Here is a 19,087-nt window from a genome sequence, read left to right as displayed (position 1 = left end):
CAGTCAGTCCTTCATAAGATTCTGGTTACGGTAAAAATTATATGTGCTATAGATACTTTATATTGCCATCAGAAAGCGGAAATGTTTAAACTTAAAAAAAAAAAATAATAAAAGAAAGCCCATGGAAAGCAAAAGCCCCACGGAAAGTTCATACCAGACGGTAAATTCAATTATTGTAAGAGTTTTTGCTTTCCTGCATTTATAGGGATCTTCATTGGACCAGTTCTGCGCTGATGTAAAAGCAGTATTAACAAACCGGGTAAATTTTGGAGAAGAACAAAAAAACTTGAACTATTTTTTCGGTTTTTCAGTTGCTAGAAATAAAAAGCCTTCATTTGTTTATACCTGCCTGTGCTGGGATTACTGATAAAATCAAGCTGGCTACTGAAGAATTTTTGATAATTGTCCGTATCCCAAAGTTTCTCAATGAATTTAATCAACAAGACGACGAGATGTTCTCATTACCTCCAGTCTGCCAGGGATCATAGTTGAAGTCTTCTCAGCAGGAAAAGCAAATGCAGATGCAGGCAAAGCAAATGCTTAAAGAATGTTAACATATTTGTGAGGTCGAAACTTTAATTGAAAGAAATCTAGTTGAAACACACATAGCTGAAGATTACAGGCCGTAGAGATTGGCGTGACTGCCGTGACTGGCCGTTTCAAGTCCAATAGTTTATGCGCAGCTTTGAATTAGATGCAATATTATTTTTCTACGGAGTTTTGCTTACGTGCCTGACTGACTGTAGTTCAAACAGAAAGCTGTATGAAATAATTAGTTATATCCCGCTTTCAATGGCTATCATAAGGGAAAGGTTGAGATGACTAGGACACTTTCTGCGGATGAAGGATGACAGATTGCAAAAGATCGTCATTTTTAACTAGCCATCTAGGGCCAAAAAAAGGGACTTAAAGGAAAATGGGGATTTTTGGGAGGGTATAAAGAAGGAACATTTAAATATACTGGGAGGGACGAGGCGGCTTAGTGCTGCTGTAAGTTGTTAGCAGTAGTAGTAGTAGTGTTAAATAAGAACTTAAATAAACGAAACTGCTGCTAATTGGGGATCGAATTGGTTTATTTAGCCAGAGAAAAAAATGTCCAGGAAAATCGTCCAAACCGCTAGTCTGCGCAAAAGATGTTTGAATACGCAGACCTGCTGAAGCTATTCCTCTTGTTTTGCAAAAAAACGAAAAAATGGGTAATTCAGCTTTTTGAAAGATTTTACTATGTTAAATTTTTGTCTATCCTTCTAAAAAAATTGAGAATTTCTTCCAATTTTTAAATCTGATTACGTATTGTAAAGACAAACTTATCCAAGATAAAATCAATAAACACAAGTTTGCACGGACATCAATAGACTAACCCTACTAGCAATAACGAACTCGGTAAAACTAGTGATAAATGGCTGGGGTGGCAACCTTAATTACATGGGATTAAGCATTGACGCTTACAAGCTTTTATTTGCAAACAGTCATCATATTTCGCATTAATGGCTCCAGATAGACAATGCATGGAATGAAGATTGATTCACCGAGACTCCCAATATCAAATATTCAGCAATCTTCTTATCCGTAATTATTTCCCTAATAAGGAATAATAATTGTGAAGTCGGGGAACATGACAAATGTCGATCTTTTATTTATGCAAGATTATTAGGCGAACTTAACTAGATTTGAAAGAGCCCCCTTTTCAGAGACCGGATTCAGGATTGTGCGAGAGGAGTCAGAACTCTGATGACTTTTTTCTTTTCTTTTTTTTCTTGGCTGGTCAGTTCCGTCGGCTAGTATGTTTTCTTCACAGACTTAAGTTCTAGACTTTCTGTAATCTTTCTTTTTCCAATAGATTTAAATATATGAAAATTCAGCAACATTAGACTGCAACCAAACCAAGTGGTCCCAATATATACCCGACCCAACAATATAGACCCAACTATACCCGAAAGAGAGGGTAGACTCACTCCCTTCTGGATTGGCATTTAAAAATTATTCAAAGGGAAGGGGGAATAGAGGTCTAAAAAAGGTCAAAAGATATTTGAAACCATGAAAGCTGTATTTTTTTACCTAGATATTCAGTTTTGTGTCCAGTTTTTGGGGTGATTCTCATAGGAAACCGCTGTGAGCAAATTTGTTCAAATAGAATATGTTGCAAGCGTTGAAGCTGTAATGAAATTGGGATACTCCTATCAAAGGCAGGACCAAACGACTTCCACTTTGGTCTGAAAATTTGACCTGAAAAGTAGTCTTTTCTGTCACATGATAATACCCCCTGAGATAGTGAAAAGACTCGGTAGCCAGCCATCAATAACTTTTGCAAATTTGGGTCTACGAGCTATTGCTACAATTTTAGGCACCAAGAACTCCCAGAACCAAAACACGTTATAAACATTCTTCAGACTTTCTAGTCAGAGATTCTATCAATTGTAATGTCAGCCTTACTATTTCGATTTTTAAGTCTCGATTGAAACCCGTGGTGTGTTCGTTTTGGTGGGCTCCAATTCATAATTTATTGTATTTAATTTATTGTATTTAAATATCTCATGTATCTTCATCTTGATCCGTTTTAACTTGAAATTCAGCGTGTACCATCTACGGGTAATCATACAAGTAGCTCTCAGCCCTGCTTTCTCCATTTCTGAAGTCTGAAATAAGAATTCCATGTTTACAACTTTTTTCCCGATCTGAAATACAGTCAGACTAAGCGGCGCGTTTTGCTATAAGTCCGTCCTGCTGTGTCAATTTGTGAGATTCTGAAATGATAACTACTTGTATTTTTTTTCCATCGATACTTAATCCAATTCGATATTCAGTGTGTTTATACCAATTGCTATCAGCCCTGCTGTATCGATTTTATGAATTACGAAATAAAATCCCCCTGGTCTGTTCATTTTTATTGGTCTCGATTCGAAATTCATTGTGAATTTCGAATCGAAATCAATTACTCTCAGCCCTGCTATATAGATTCGTGAAGTCTAAAGTAAAAACCTCTGTTGTCTATTTTTGTTGTTCCCACTTTATTATGGTGGTTATATATTTACTGATCTGTATATTTTAGTTTTTCTCCAATTTCACTGAAGATGTCTATTGATAAAATAGCAAATATATTCGCTTATATTCTATTTTAATTTACTTTGAAACAGCTTATGATAGCAAACTTCAAGAACTATTCGTGCTAATATTAACCAAACTTAAAAAAGGAGTTTAATAACGATACATATATGAAAAAGGAATAGAATTTTTATGGTAATTCTAAATATGTAAATCCAACACAGGCCTGAATCAATTTTCCTGATTAAAAAGAGAGAATAATCAAACAGTTCATGGTAATGAACTGTAAGTAAGGGGCGACCTGGCTCAGTAGTAACCGAAACTAAAAAAAACAGAATTTTGATACCAATAGATAAATAAAACGAATCATATTTTAATGCTGATTTCAAATATGCAAGTTTCATAAAGTTTATTCTTACCCATCAAAAGTTACGCTCCTGAGAAAATTTGCCTGATTTTCACAAAAAAGGGGTAAACACTCCCTAAAAGTTATAGAACCTTAATGAAAATCACACCATGAGATTCAGCGTATCAGAGAACTCTACTGTAGAGGTTTCAAACTCCTATCTGCAAAAGTGTGGAATTTTGTATTTCTGCCAGAAGAACGATCACGGATGCGTGTTTATTTGTATCTTTTTCCCTGGGGTGATCGTATTGACCCAGCGGTTCTAGAATATCGTGGGAAGACTCATTTGAACGAAAATTGAAAGTTCTAGGGCCTTTTTTAAGAGACCAAAAAATGGAGGGCAACTAGGCCCCCTCCCACGCTCATTTTTCCCCAAAGTCACCTAATAAAAATTTTGAGATGGCCATTTTGTTCAGCATGGTTGAAAATATAATAAATACGTTTTTTAGGATGACTTAATTCCCCAGAGTCCCCGGGGGAAGGGCTGAAAGTTATGAACTTTACCAAATGTTTACATATATTATTGATTATTGGGAAGTATACAGACGTTTTCCGGGGGGATTTTTCTGGTAGTGGGGGGGAGTGTTATATGAGGGGATCTTTCCATGGAGAAAGTTTTCATGGGGAAGGGACATTGCTATGAAGGGAGCGCAGGATTCCCCAGCACTATTTAAAAAAAAACGATCAGCAATTAAATAAAAAAACAAACAAGTTTTTCAAATGAAAGTAATGAGCGACATTTAAATTCAAAAAGAACAAAAATTGTTACGTATATTATTGGGTTCACCCCCTAGTCAATACCTCGCTATTCACGCTAAAGATTTTTTAGTACTTTAATAAGAGCTATTTATTGTAATTAATGGTCTGTGTGATTACGGGGTCATTTTCAAAGAACTGGAACAAAATTCAAAGTTTAGCGTAAAGAGCGAGGTATTGACTAGGGGGCGAACTCCCTAATATACGCATTAAAAATACATAAATATAGAAATTCGTTATGTAAGTTAATTCGTAAGTTACGTATATTTATTACTAATAAAAACGTTCGTAAATAAAATTAAACAAGTTTCGAGAAAGCCATTTAACCAAATTAAAGTAAAATTAGTATGCAAATTTTGTTTTAATTACTCATGTACTGTGAGCCATAAACAAAATCTGCATTAATTCAAAAACGCTCAAAAATTAAATTAAAAAACATGTTTTTTTAACTAAAAGTAAGGAGCAACATTAAAACTTAAAACGAACAGAAATTATTCCGTATATGAAAGGGGCTGCCCCCTCCTCAACCCCTCGCTCTTTACGCTAAAGTTTTTTATTCGTTTAAAAATAAAGTTGTGAGACAGAGTCAAACTTTAGCGTAAAGAGTGTGGTGTTGAGGAGGGGACAGCCCCTTTCGTATACGTAATAATTTCTTTTAGTTTTAAGGTTAAATGTTGCTCCTTACTTTCTGTCAAAAAACTTGTTTTTTTTTTATTTAATACCACCTAAAGATTTATTGACCTTGGCAAAATTACATCATCAATTTCAACTGATCAGAAAATCCAATTGCAAAGGTTTCAAGACCCGATCTACAAAAAGGCAAAATTTTGTAATTTTTCCGAGAAGGCTGATCACAGTTGAGAGTTTATTAGTTTTTTTCTGTTTTCTTCTTTGAGGAGTACATATTACTCTAATAGTCGTAGAGTATCCAGGAAAAGGCCCACTGGAGAAATTGAAAGTTGTAGTGCTCTTTTTAAGTAGCAAAGAAGATTGTCCCAAAGGAAAGTCATTTCTGGCGTAAAACAGCAGTTTTAGCTAAAGGAGGATCCAAAAAGCTCTCAAAAAGAACTTAAAGATATCCAATCCATCTAAAATTAACGTAAAAGTTTATATTTAACTTTCCAATTTCAGAGGCAGTAATGCCGCGCGGTGGCGCTTGTTGAAGCTCTAGTCTGATAAAAGTTCTTACAGTATTTAAGATAGATCATGCGTACGCCCATGGGTGAATGCACATTTGTACTATCACGTGGAGGTCTCTTGAACTAAAGTACCTCTTAGACATGACAGTAATGTGGCCCTTAGGTGTGGGTCTACTCGGACTTAATTGTCTGGAGACATTCCATTCGAATAAGCCCTCCCGCGATATTCTAGGATCACTTGGTCGATACAATCACCCCTTTTTGGGTGATAGTATTTGGACTATCATTTGGACTATCACGTTGAGGTCTCTTGAACTAATGTGTGTCTTAGACGTGACAGTTAAGTGGCCCTTATAAGTGGGTTTACTCGGACTTGCTTGTCTAGAGACATTTCCGTTCGAATGAGACCTCCCGCGATGTTCTAGGACTACTGGGTCAAAACTATCACCCCTGAAAAAAAAAGAACAAATAAACACACATCCGTGATCTTACTTCATACACCAATAACGAGTTTGCTCCCGTTGATGTGTGAAACCCAGCGCGGGGCTTCAGCAAGCTAAAAATCATCATTGAGTTCTAGAATATAGAGTTGCGTGTTAAGGATTCTAAATTCTACCAATTAGAAGCATTTTGTCCCCATATGTATCATCTGTGCTCATTCATCAAGTTTATATTTAACTTTCCAATTTCGGAGGCAGTAATGCCGCGCGGTGGCGCTTGTTGATGCTCTAGTCTGATAAAAGTTCTTACAGTATTTAAGATAGATCATGCGTACGCCCATGGGTGAATGTACATTTGTACTATCACGTGGAGGTCTCTTGAACTAAAGTGCCTCTTAGACATGACAGTAATGTAACCCTTAGGTGTAGGTCTACTCCGACTTGCTTGTCTAGAGACATTCCGTTCGAATAAGCCCTCCTGCGATATTCTAGGATCACTGGGTCGATGCGATCACTCCTGGGGAAAAAAAAACAAAAAAACAAATAAACACTCATCCGTGATCTTTCTTCTGGCAAAAAATACGAAATTCCACATTATTGCAGACAAGAGCTTGAAACCCCTACAGTAGGGTTGTCTTATATGCTAAATCGGATGGTGTGATTTTAATTAAGTTTCTATGACTTTTAGGGGGTGTTTTCTCTTGTTTCGAAAATAAGGCAAATTTTCTCAGGCGCGTAACTTTTGATGGCAATGACTAAACTTGATGAAACTTATATTTTTGAAATCAGCACAAAATCTGATTCTTTTGATGTATCTATTGGTATCAAAATTCCTTTTTTCTTACAGTTTCGGTTACTATTGAGCCGATGCGTGAATGTGCATTTGGACTATCACTTGAACTAATGTGTCTCTTAGACACGACAGTGAAGTGGCCCTTACAAGTGGGTTTACTCGGACTTGCTTGTCTAGAGACATTCCGTTCGAATAAGACCTCCCGCGATATTCTAGGATTACTGGGTCAAAACGATCACCCCTGGGACAAAAAAACAACAAAAAAACAAATAAACACACATCCGTGATCTTACTTCATATACCAATCACGGGTGTGCTCCCGTTGATGTGTGAAACCCATTGCTTGGCTTCAGCAAGCTAAAAATCATCATTGAGTTCTAGAATATAGACCTGCGTGTTAAGGATTATAAATTCTACCAATTAGAAGCATTTTGTCCCCATATGTATCATCTGTGCTCAAGAGTAGTGTTCACATATATACCTGGCAGGATCTTTTCACCTAAGCTGGTAGATGGCTAGATAAACATGTTTAGGAAAGGAAGTATTGCTGGGCCAGTATATGAACGTCGCTTGATTGTACCTTTTATTTCAGAGCATACCCGAAGGTCTTTGGTGGGCTATAGTAACCATGACGACTGTGGGCTACGGTGATATGGTTCCAAAGACTTATGTTGGGATGTTGGTTGGTGCTTTTTGTGCCTTAGCTGGTGTTCTTGCAATAGCGCTGCCAGTACCAGTCATTGTGGCCAATTTTTCACGGTTTTATGGCCATACACAGGTAAGGAAGTGTTACATTGTTTTCAACTGCTCCAAGTTCTTTTAACTTTATATCAGAAATTAATAAGCTGCCCATATATACTTATAATAATGCTTATAATACTTATATATTAAAACTTATTAAAACAAAACGCTCAGAAAAAAGCCCCCGGAACATCTCCATATAAAAAATTTTGCAAAGAGAATGTGAAACAATTAAAAAGAGTTTCATATAGTAATTCCGTCAATACCCCCCAGTGTAGCATTTACCCGAGAATATTCAGTCATCTGAAATTTCTCTCCAAAAGCAAAATTCTTCCCTTAGAAATCCACCCTGAGCACAACTTCCCCCCTGGATAAGGTACATCTCTGCACTTTTAAACGTTTTATGGAGAGTCCGTAACTACACGAAGTCCATGCTCGTGTTTCAATAAACTCAACAGAAACTTTATGAGCGCATGGACCTATAAAAATAAAAATATCTTCTCATAACATAATTTGTCCTCTAAAAAAAATTTGGATTTTTTTACTGGTGTATCTCTTGTCAAATCCTTTACCTAATGAATAAGTATCCCATCCGAATACACTCTAAATCATCAAGTCACTGGTAATATCCCCTTTTCTAGAAAAAAAAGTGCCTACTTCTTTCAAACGAACAAATAAGGAGAAAAAATAGGTAAAGAAACAGATTGATTCTATATTGTTTCTATCGTTTCTTAGGCGTTATAAAACTTGATAATGATCAATAACAATCCAAAAACCTTATTGCACAGCTAAAGAATATCTGACATTTTCTGGCCCAAAAACGGCTCATAGTCATTAATTTTCGTTGTTGTGTCTTAGACCTTTTCGACTGACAAACCAGATTCTTAAGACAATATTCAGAATTATCAGCAGAATAAAGAAGCTTTATAAAACTGGACTATCAAATTGCAAACTGGTACAAGAGAGAAAATTCGCATATCTTTGAACCAAGACCCACCAGGTCTAAGCCGATCGGAAAAAAAACTACTGTCCAAAACCACAATCTTGTTTTCAAACCTGATCGTCGGATTCATAATCTCGATTATGAACTCATGATTTCGATTGTCAGTGGAAGAGCATTGTAACAACCTGGATTGCCAGTAGAACGGTATATATTACAATTGATATTATTGGTTAACACTCCGATAAGTCAGTGGGAAGGCCCTAAAACCGCACCCATGCATCCTAGGGATTGTGGTTCAAACCTGCCACTCGCAAGTCGCTTTTGGTTTTTTGGAACAAAACCCATTTTGGTTTTTGTGATCGAAAGCACATTCTCCTATTCATATCATATAAATATCATATAAATTGATATTATCATATGATATCATATGATATTTTTCATTCATATAAATATCATAATAATATAATTACTACTTATACATGTTAAAAGAACAAAGTTATTACCTTAATAAATTGTATCTCAATTTCTGAACGAACTAAGTTCATAAAAGATCTTTACAGCCCTGTTGAGTTGGTAGTTTAACACCAATAAAGCGTCACTTACTAGCGAGTAACGTTCCTAAGTAAAAACATTAAAATACACTTACGGGCGCTACTGCTTATTGAAACAGAGAGTTTATATGTAGAAAATATCGTGACTCAATAACTCTCCGTTCATTTCACTTAAAATTTCTTACATTAGAACCATTCAGGTTTTCTGTTCTATTTTTTCTAAAAAACTGGACATACTAACAATAAATACAAGATTATTTGACTTCGCTTTCAGCCACGCGCTTAAGGAATAGTGTAATAGGTTGAGAAAATATGATTATCAAATCACATAGTAATTTGTGATTTTGATTAAATTTGAGTGATTTGTGAATTTCTTGTGAGACAAACTGCAAGTAAGGAACGACTCGGCTTTTTATGCTGATTCCAAATATATAAAATTCATTAGGTTTAATTTTGCCAATCAAAATTAATAAGCCTGAGATAATTCCCTTGATTTTGGAAAAAGCACAGAAACACCCTCCGAATTTCAATGAATCCTAATTGGAATCCCCCGTCAGTTTCAATGTATCAGAGAACCCTACCGTAGTTGTTCAAAGTTACCATCCGCAAAAAAGTGTTTTTTTTTTATTATTATATTTTTTTATGCCTGAAGAAAGATCACGGATGTGTGTTTATTTTATTTATTCATTTTAGATTTGTTTATTTGTTTTCTGTATTTCCCAAGAGTGGTCGCATCAAGCCAATGGTTCAAGAAGATCAAGAGAGGGCTCATTCGAATGGAAATTAAACATTCTAGTACCCTTATTCAGTGACCAAAAATGTTGACGGCCAGCTAGGCCCTCCCCCACCCTTCTACGCCCCCTTTTTCCCAAAAGTCATCCATTCAAATTTTGAGATAGCCATTTTGTTCAGCATAATTGAAAGGTCCAATAACTATGCTTCTTGGGATAACAAGGCCTCCCCCACACAGATCCTGGGGAAAGGAATGTAAGTTATAAAGTTTCCCTAATGTTTGCATATGGAATTTATTATTGGAAAGAACATAGACATTTTTTGGAGGGGGATTTAATGCGTGGGGATATTTTCCACGAAGAAAATTTTTCATAGGTAGGGAAGTTCCTGGGGATTAACTTTCCAGGGGAAATTTTATACGCGGGAAATTTGCAAGAATTTGTATACAAAATTCTTTTTATTTATCTTACTTTTTTGGCGACTCAATTTTACATGTGGAGATTTCCCGGGGAGTTTTCTGGAGTATATTTGCAGAAATTTTTGGGGAGAATTTTCCTGTGGAATTGATTTTTCGGGAGAGGAATTCTCCATGGAAATATTTTCCAAGAAATTCTCTAGTAGGGAATATTCCACGGGATAAATTTTCCACTGGAGGGGGGGGAGGATTCCATAAAGGGAGCAATTTTCAACATGATTTGAAAAATGATCTGAAACTAAATAGAAAAAATTGCCTTTTTTCGTCGAAGAAGTATTTTTTTTTCAATCAAAAGTCGGCTGAGGAGACTTTTCCAGGCGGAATTGACGGCAGGAAATTTTCCAGAGGGAATTTCCCGCGAGGATAGAATGTTCCAATGGGATTTTTTCTTGGGGGAGGGGGAGGAGTACGCAGGGAGGACTATCTATGAAGAAATTTTTGTGGGAGGATTTTTTCCCTGAGGGGGAGGCGGATTTCCTGAAATTATTCGAAAAACGATCTGGTATTAAATGTTTTAATTTCAAACAAATTTTTTGAACTGAAAGTAAGGAGCAACATTAAAATTTAAAACGAACAAAAATCACTCTGTATATAGGGGGGGGGGCTGACCTCTCCATAATATCTCGCTCTGTACGCGGAAGTCTTAAGATACGGCCTAATTCTTTAAGAACGACTGCTGAAACATAAGGGCCGTTTAATTAGAATAGAAAACTTTTTTAAAGTGCTGAAAAACTTAGCGGGAAGAGCAAGGGATTGGGGAGGGGGCAGCCCCCTTCAATTACGGAATGATTTCTTTTAGTTTTAAATTTTAATGTTGCTCCTTGTTTTCAGTTGAAAAAACTGTTTTTATAAATTTAATTGCCGCAAAAAGAATGAACCAATGGATTTAAAGCACACTTTTTACTATGGAGACACAGGACAATAGTCTCTCTTTTACTGCTCGACAGTGTGCCAGGGATTATTTTTATAGTAAAAAAAAAAAAAGAAAAAAAAAAAAAAAAAAAAAAAAAGTCGGTCTATGTTGGGCTGCTGACAAAAATGGTGTGGATATCTTCAAATTAGTTTTTAAGTTTACGAAAAGTACTAGTTTAAAAAGTCTAAACTTCAGAGTCTAGAAATCTATAGGTATACTTGTACTTTTTTTCATCGTAATCATCACAACTTATATAAAATAATTAAGGTAAACATCATTTCACAAACATCTCTAATAATAAAATTCTTTTGAAAAAAAATAAATTGAGGAGATCATAGGGTATTTTCCTGTTGTCTAGTTTTGGTCCAAAAGTAATTAAATATGTGCTATTTATACCTTCTCTTAAATTTTAGCTTATCTTAAATTTTTTGTACATTCAGTCATCATAAAGAAGTTTTTATTGCAAGAGATTACTGTTTTATCCCCACCAAGAATAATTTCTCATCATCTTTTTTCCGGTCATAAGAAAGCCAACAATAATCTGAAACGAAATGGAAATGATAGTCTATAAAGGGGCTATGGACTAGATCGCTCTTCGTACATCATGGGAATGGTACTCCTAAAGATATGGGAAGAAAAGACAAGTTTACTGATTACATAAGTCGCCGCAAGCATTAAAATAAAAGCAGAAGTGCCACCCATGGGGCTGTTCACCTTAAAAAATGTACTGAAGATAGTGCGCCCCACAGTTGGCACCAAAAATGGGGTAAATATGCAATGTGCGGTTTGGTGTAGCGGAAGTGGTACCCTGAGATGGATTTTAGGTAATGACGCGTGGGTAGCCGTAAACAAAATTTCAAAATACCCTTTCTCCCTCATTCTAAGAGTTTTCACCAGCAAATTCTTATAATTTTTAAATCTTATAATATTGTGATGGATGCTTCATTCATATCTTATATAGACGATTCTATTCATTAACTGATTTGAGAAGTGATTCATTTATCAATGGTTTTCTTGGTAAAACGTTTTTACGATGTAATTTTTCATAAGGACAATGATGATCTATTTGTTCATTTAAAAGTCTATATAAAATATCCACTGATCTATTAGGATCTCTCTCTTCTAAAACTTCACTCCAATCTGAGTCACTAAGGGCTACTTTTAAATTGTATATATTTTTAAGAGAAAAATTTCTCTTTCATGTAATTAATTTAGAAAAACTTTTTCCACAAAATCAGTTTTTCAAAGAAAAGTAGAGAACTCCATTAAACGAAAAATGAGCAAAAATAAAATCAAATAATCTACCTAGCGTGAAACTACCACAAATCAGCATCGATAAATAAATGAAACCCAAAATGAACAGAAATTACAATAAATAATCGAATCAAACTCAAGACAAGCCGAAATTAACATGTGTAGGGCTCAAAACCCCTATGCCTTCCCAAGGGCAGAACATAATTTGCACTTTACTGAAAAAAATATAAATGTTTTTACTTTTATAACTTTAATAAATCAAATAATATTAACATCTTGATTAATAAATATCAGTATGTGTATGAGATAAGATAATGTGTATTTCAAGCCAAAATGTGGCCATGTACACAAATAACATACAAGATTAACAAATTACAGCACTCGTCACAATAATAAAGAAAAAATAAAAAATAAAAACTACTCTCTTCGTTTTGCAAAATACTCATCAAAATACTTACCCGCTAGACAAATAAAGTTTGACGACGTAATTTTAAAGGCATCTGGAAGCAGCACTCAAACATTCCCAAATAAATTTTTCCTTGCCCCCAGAAGACCTCGACAACGACTCAGACAATGCTCCAAATTCTCATCCTCTTCTTGGCAAAGAGGGTAAGCAAACCTGCCGGGACACTTTTCCTCCTCTCAAAAACTTTCAATCTCGAACGAATCGGAAGGCAATTAGATCGTAGCTTCATCTAATATGTAAGATATCTTACATTCAGACGGTAAATTTAGCTTAAAGTAAAATTCCTGACCATAAATTATCTTAACCTCATTATAATATTATTTGAAAAAAACTACGTTTTCTAAAGAGTTAAAGAGGCTGAGTCACAAGTTCAAACCTTAAAACGTACAGGGATTAGGAGGTGCAGTTGGGGGGCTGCCGCCCTCCAAACCCCCGCTTTCGTATATGAAAGGGGCTGTGCCCTCCTCAACGCCTCGCTCTTTACGCTTAAAAAAAATTTCCTAGGGCCCGGGAGCTTATCCTCCAAATTTCAGCTCAATCCAATCACTCCTTCCCTGTTTTCCAAAAACTTTTTTTTTGTTTAAAAAAAAAAGATGTGTGAAAGTCAAACTTTAGCGTAAAGAGCGAGGTGTTGAGGAGGGCACAGCCCCTTTCATATACGGAAGTGGGGGTTTGGGGGGCGGCATCCCCCCAACTGCACCTCCTAATCCCTGTACGTTTTAAGGTTCGAACTTGTGACTCAGCCTCTTTAACTCTTTAGAAAACGTAGTTTTTTTTTTCAAATAATTTCTGCACGTTTTTGTACAGTTTATTGCTTATTTAACTCTTTAGAAAACGTAGTTTTTTTTCAAATAATGTTATCAAAGCAGTGGAGACTTACCTGTAACCTGAAGGCCGACTGTGATAGTCTTCTGGAGATGCCTGTTGAGCCGAAGGATTTAATAGATTGTATTTAAAAAAGAAACTGAGTTTCTTTTTTAAACTTTAAATTCAATATAAACTCAACGCCTTGCTCTTTACGCTAAATTTTTTATTGTTTAAAAAAAAATAGGTGTGAGAAAGTCAAACTTTAGCGTAAAGAGTGGTGCGTTGAGGAGGGCACAGCCCCTTTCATATACGGAAGGGGGGGTTTGGGGGGTGGCAGCCCCCCAACTGCACCTCCTAATTCCTGTACGTTTTAAGGTTCAAACTTGTGACTCAGCCTCTTTAACAGCTTCCAACTGTGCCTCCTAATCCCTGTACGTTTTAAAGTTCGACCTTGTAACTCAGCCTCTGACGGGGAATCGATTGACGGGGAAAAAAATTTCCTCTGACGGGGAATCGAACCCGGGTCTTCCACCTGACAGTCAGGAGTATCGACCACTGTACCAAAGAGACACAACTGTTCTTGTATTTTTAGTATGTCGAATCTATTTTTGACGCAAGCAAATACCCACAAAACTTGATATTTGGTTCTTAGAAAACAGGGAAGGAGTGATCGGATTGAGCTGAAATTTCGAGGATAAGCTCCCAAGCCCCAGGAAAACTTATATTCTAAATTTCAGCCCGATCGGACAACGTTAAAGGGAGGCTGTTTTGGGAAAATTTCACATGGGTTCTTATAGGAAAACGAGGTTTTTCGTAAATGTTAATTCGGGGGATATTTTTTCGGTCTGAAAATATCAAAAGGCCCTAACAGGTCGAATTCCGCTTAGAATGAGTCCTCATTCACCGGGATCCGTTACCAACTGTGGCCTGTAGGCGTGGCTAATAAAAAAAAAAGAGAAATGAACATTAAGTGGCTATATCTGGTTTTTGGAAAACAGGGAAGGAGTGATTGGATTGAGCTGAAATTTGGAGGATAAGCTCCCGGGCCCTAGGAAATCTTAACCTCTACATTTCAGCCCAATAGGACAACTTTTAAGGGGGCTGTGGTGGGAGGGTCGAAACTTCCCGCCCAGTTTACCCCATGAAGATAAACTCGGAGGAGGATGAAATTTTGCATGTTTCTTAGTTTGAGCTTGGGCTACAAAATGCGATTACCGCCGTCTCTCTGAGACATCTAGGACCGCAAATCGCTTAACATTGTGGTGGGTCGCCTCTTTAAAGAGGCACAAGTGTGCCTCCTTGACCTTAAAGTTTCTGAATTCTTAATCTCCTCACCCCATTTATGTATCGTCTGGTCCTCCAGCACCTGCTTAATTTCCTTGTCCAACTGTAATTGTTGACTAGTTGGTCCAAGGCCGTCATTCCATGCAAAAGAAAAACCTGTCTTATCCAATACCTCTTTAACTTTAAAAGGCCAAGATCTTTTCCTATGTAGTTGAAGTAACTCATCATATGCAGCCTTCAGTAACCTATCACTGGGTAACTGTACAACCCTTAGCCAAAATTCTATCATTTGGAATGTCCTATAACTTTTAAGTGACCACAGTCCAAGGTCTCCTTTAAAAAACTGGATATGGGTCATTCCATGCAACCCGTACAATCTCTTAAAATAACCTAGCTGAACCCTTTCTAACTGGGCAGCGTTCTCATGTCCCCAGATTTCTGCCCCGTAATGGAGAATCGGCATAATCTTAGATAAAAAAAAACCCTCTTATGCAAAGACAAATTCTCTATTCCACTAATTTTATTCCTGAAAAGTGAAAGTGTTGCAGCTCTTCCCCTATTTAACACTTCTTTAATATGAGAACTCCATCCACCATTACTTTGGAAGATATAACCAAGATTCTTTATTTTTTCAACTACTTCTAATTGTTGTCCTCCAAATACAAATATATTATCTATTTTTGCATTCCTTTTACTGAAAACAACCACTTTAGTTTTCATAACGTTCAGCTGTAACTTTTTCATTTGTAAATATTTCGCAATCCAATCAAGTAATATCTGTAGCTCCCTTGGCAACTTCGCCACCAATGCAGTGTTATCCGCATATAGTAACACAAAAAAATGGATTTTTTCCAAGGCACAGCTTTGTAGCTCATTTTTTTTCCAGAAACTCCACCATATCATTCAAAAACAAACCGAACAGTCTCGGGGACATGGCGCTGCCCTGCTTCACTCCTTTCTTAAGGTCAAAAATATATTAAACTAACAATGCACATTCACATGTGTTTTTTGGGAGAGGTTTTGAACCATACTCATGTTAATTTCTGATCGTTTTGAGTTTAACTCGATTATTTATTGTAATTTTTGTTTGTTTTGGGTTTCATTTATTTATCGATGCTGATTTGTGGTAGTTTCACACTTGGTAGATAATTTGATTTTATTTTTGCTCATTTTTGGTTTAATGGAGTTCTTTACTTTTCTTTGAAAAACTTATTTTGTGGAAGAAGTCTTTTTTTAATTAGTTACAAGAAAAAGAAATTTTTCTCTTAAAAATATATATAACTTAAAAATAGCCCTTAGTGACTTAGATTGGAGTGCAGTTATAGTAAAGAGAGATCCTAATAGATCACTGGATATTTTATATACAGTTTTAAATGAACAAACAGATCATCATTGTCCATATGAAAAATTACATCGTATAAACGTTTTACCAAGAAATCCATTTAGTTGCCCATTTAGGAGGATTAGTTGCCCTTCAATCACTTTCATCTATCAAAAAGGGCATTAGCTCTTTCTATTTTCAATCGAGTGAGCCCTTTTTGAAGTTTCTACGACAACTCCTTCGATACAAAGTGCCCTGGTCTAAAAAAAAACAAAAAAAAACATTGAACCCACATCGATCTTTACTATAAAAATATCAAGCCTTCCAATCACTTTCAATTATCACAAAGGGCACTAGCCCTTTCAACTTCCAATCGGATCAGCCCTTTTTGAGGTTCTACGACAACGCTTTCTATAAACACCTTACATGCCCCAGGGCATAAATTACAAACCTTGCCCTGAGGGCTGAAGACCTAGTTTCCAGAACTTTCTACTACGGGGAAAAAAATAGCTAACTCAAAATTTTGATTGCATGTGTTTGGGGTAATGGTTGGCATTAGAGAAGTTAGTTGCTCTCGAATCACTTTCAAATATTAAAAAAGGCACTAGCCCTTTCAATTTCCAATTGAATGATCCATTTGGAAGTTTTTACGACAAAGCTTTCTATAAAAACCTTATATACCCCAAGGGAATAACTTACAACCCATGCTCTGAGGGCTGGGGGAGGGTTGTCATCCTCAAAGACCCAGTTTCCAAAATTTTCAACAAAATGAAAGAAAGTGTCTATATCAAAATTTTGATTGAATGTATTTTGGGAAATGGTGGGCGTGAGAGGGGGGTTATTTGCCCTCCAATCACTTATGACTATAAAAAAGCGCACTACCCCTTTCAATTTCCAGTCTAACGAGCCGTTTTTTGAGTTTCTATGACAAAACTTTCTATAGAAAACTCATTTGCCCCCAGGGTATAAATTGCAAACCTCGCCCTGAGGGCTCTGAGGGGTGTCATCCTCAAAGACCTAATTTTCAGAGCTTTCACCTACGTTGAACAAAATGGCTATCTAAAAATTTTATTGGATGTGTTTGGGGAAATGTTAGGCGTGAAAGAAGGGGATGGGGGTTAGTTGGCCACCAATCACTTTCGACTATAAAAAGGGCACTAGCTCTTTCAATTTCCAACTGAATGAGCCCTTTTTGAAGTTTTTACGACAACGCTTTCTATAAAAACCTTATATGCCCCCAAGGAAAAATTTAAAACCCTTACCCTGAGGGCTGTAGGGGGAGTGTCATCCTTAAAGGCAAATTTCCAGACCTTTCAACAACGTTGAACAAAGTGGCTATCTCGAAATTTTGATTTGATGTATTTGAATGAGCCCCTTTTAAAGTTTCTACCACAGTGGTATCTATAAAAACCTTATATGCCCCCAGGGCAAACTTATAACCTTTGCTCCGAGGACTCTAGGGCTTTTGTCAAACCTTAAATACATAATTGCCAGAGCTTTCAACTAGGTTGAACAAACTGGATATCTCTAAACTTTGATTGAATGTGTTTGGGGACATGGTGGGCGTGAGAAGTGGTTATTTGCTTTCCATTGACTTTCAACTATTAAAAACGGCACTAGCCCTTTCAATTTCCAATCAAATGAGCCCTTTTTTAAGCTTCTATGACAAAACTTTCTATAAAAACCTTATATGCCTTCAGGGCAGACCTTACAACCATTTCCCTAAGGGCTCTGAGTGGGTTATCATCCTCAAAGACCTAATTTCCAGAGCTTTCAACTACGTTGAACAAAATGGCTGTCCCAAAATTTATGATTGAATGTATTTGGGGAAATAGTGTGCGTGAGAGGGGGGCTAGTTTCCCTTCAATCACTTGTGACTATCACTTTGGGCTCATTTGATTTCCAATCAAATGAGCCCTTTTTGAAGTTTCTACAACATCGCTTTCTATGAAAAGTTTATATGCCCCCGGGGCATAACTTACAACCCTTGCCCTGTGGGGGGTGGTTGTCATCCTTAGGGACCTAATTTACAAAACTTTTGACTACGTTGAACAAAATGGCTATCTAAAGATTTTGATTGGACGTGTTTTGGGAAAATTTGGGCGTGAGAGGGGGGTTAGTTGCCCTCAAATCACTTTTTATTGTTAAAGAGGGCACTAGCCTTTTGAATTTCCGATCGAATTAGCCCTTTTTCAAGTTTTTAAGACAAATATCTCAATAAAAACCTTATATGCCCCCAGGGTATAACTCCTAACCCTTGCCCTAAGGGCTGTGGGTGAGTGTCCTGCTTAAAGATGTAATCTCCGGAGCTTTCAACCACGTTGAAAAAAAAGACTATCTTAAAATTTTGATTTGATGTGTTTAGGGAAAAGGTGGGCTTGAGAGGGGGGTTAGTTGCTCTCTAATCACTTTCAACTATTAAAAAGGGAACTAGCCCAGGGCATAACTTACAACCCTTGCTCTGAGCGCTGTGGGGGGGAGTTCATCCTGAAAGACCTAATTTCCAGAGCTTTCAACTACGTTTAACAAAATGTCTATCTAAAAATTTTGATTGTATGTGTCTGGGGAAAAGATGGGCGTGAGAGGGGGGTTAGTTTCCCTGAGATTACTTTCGACTATTAAAAAGGGCACTAGCCCTTTGAAATTTCAATCGAATGAGCCCTTTTTGAAGTTTCTACGACAAAGCTTTCTAAAAAAAAAATTTTATGCCCCCAGGACATTGCTTACAACCCTTGCCCTGAGGGCTATAGGGAGTGTCCTCCTCAAAAACATAATTTCTATGTAGAAATCAACTAGGCTGAACAAAATGGCTATTTAAAAATTTTGATTGGATGTGTTTGGGGAAATGGTGGGCGTGGAAGGAGTGATAGTTGCCTTCCAATCACTTTTCGCTATTAAAAAGGGCACAAGCCGCTCCAATTTCCAATTGAATGAGCCCTTTTTGAAGTTTATACGACACCTCCTTCGATACATAGTGCCCTGGTCTAAGACCAAGAAAAAAAAAATAATAATAATATATTGTGC

The 19,087-nt window shown here is 36.6% G+C and overlaps 1 protein-coding gene across 2 annotated transcripts in view; it reads left to right on the top strand.

The window, feature by feature from the left end:
• LOC148939549 (potassium voltage-gated channel protein Shaw-like) overlaps positions 1-19,087 on the top strand; it is a 350,445-nt gene that overhangs the window by 228,078 nt on the left and 103,280 nt on the right. For both annotated transcript variants that reach the window (XM_089107173.1, XM_089107174.1), the window contains exon 8: positions 7,169-7,354. In XM_089107173.1, coding sequence (XP_088963299.1) covers positions 7,169-7,354 — 186 coding nt within the window. The remainder of the gene's footprint in view (positions 1-7,168; positions 7,355-19,087) is intronic.

Source organism: Artemia sp. Qi Xiang Cuo, chromosome 21 (assembly GCF_049724085.1).
Source record: "Artemia sp. Qi Xiang Cuo chromosome 21, ASM4972408v1, whole genome shotgun sequence".
NCBI lineage: Eukaryota > Metazoa > Arthropoda > Branchiopoda > Anostraca > Artemiidae > Artemia > Artemia sp. Qi Xiang Cuo.
The sequence above is the reverse complement of the archived record's forward strand: the minus strand, read 5'-3'. Positions and strand labels throughout refer to the sequence as shown.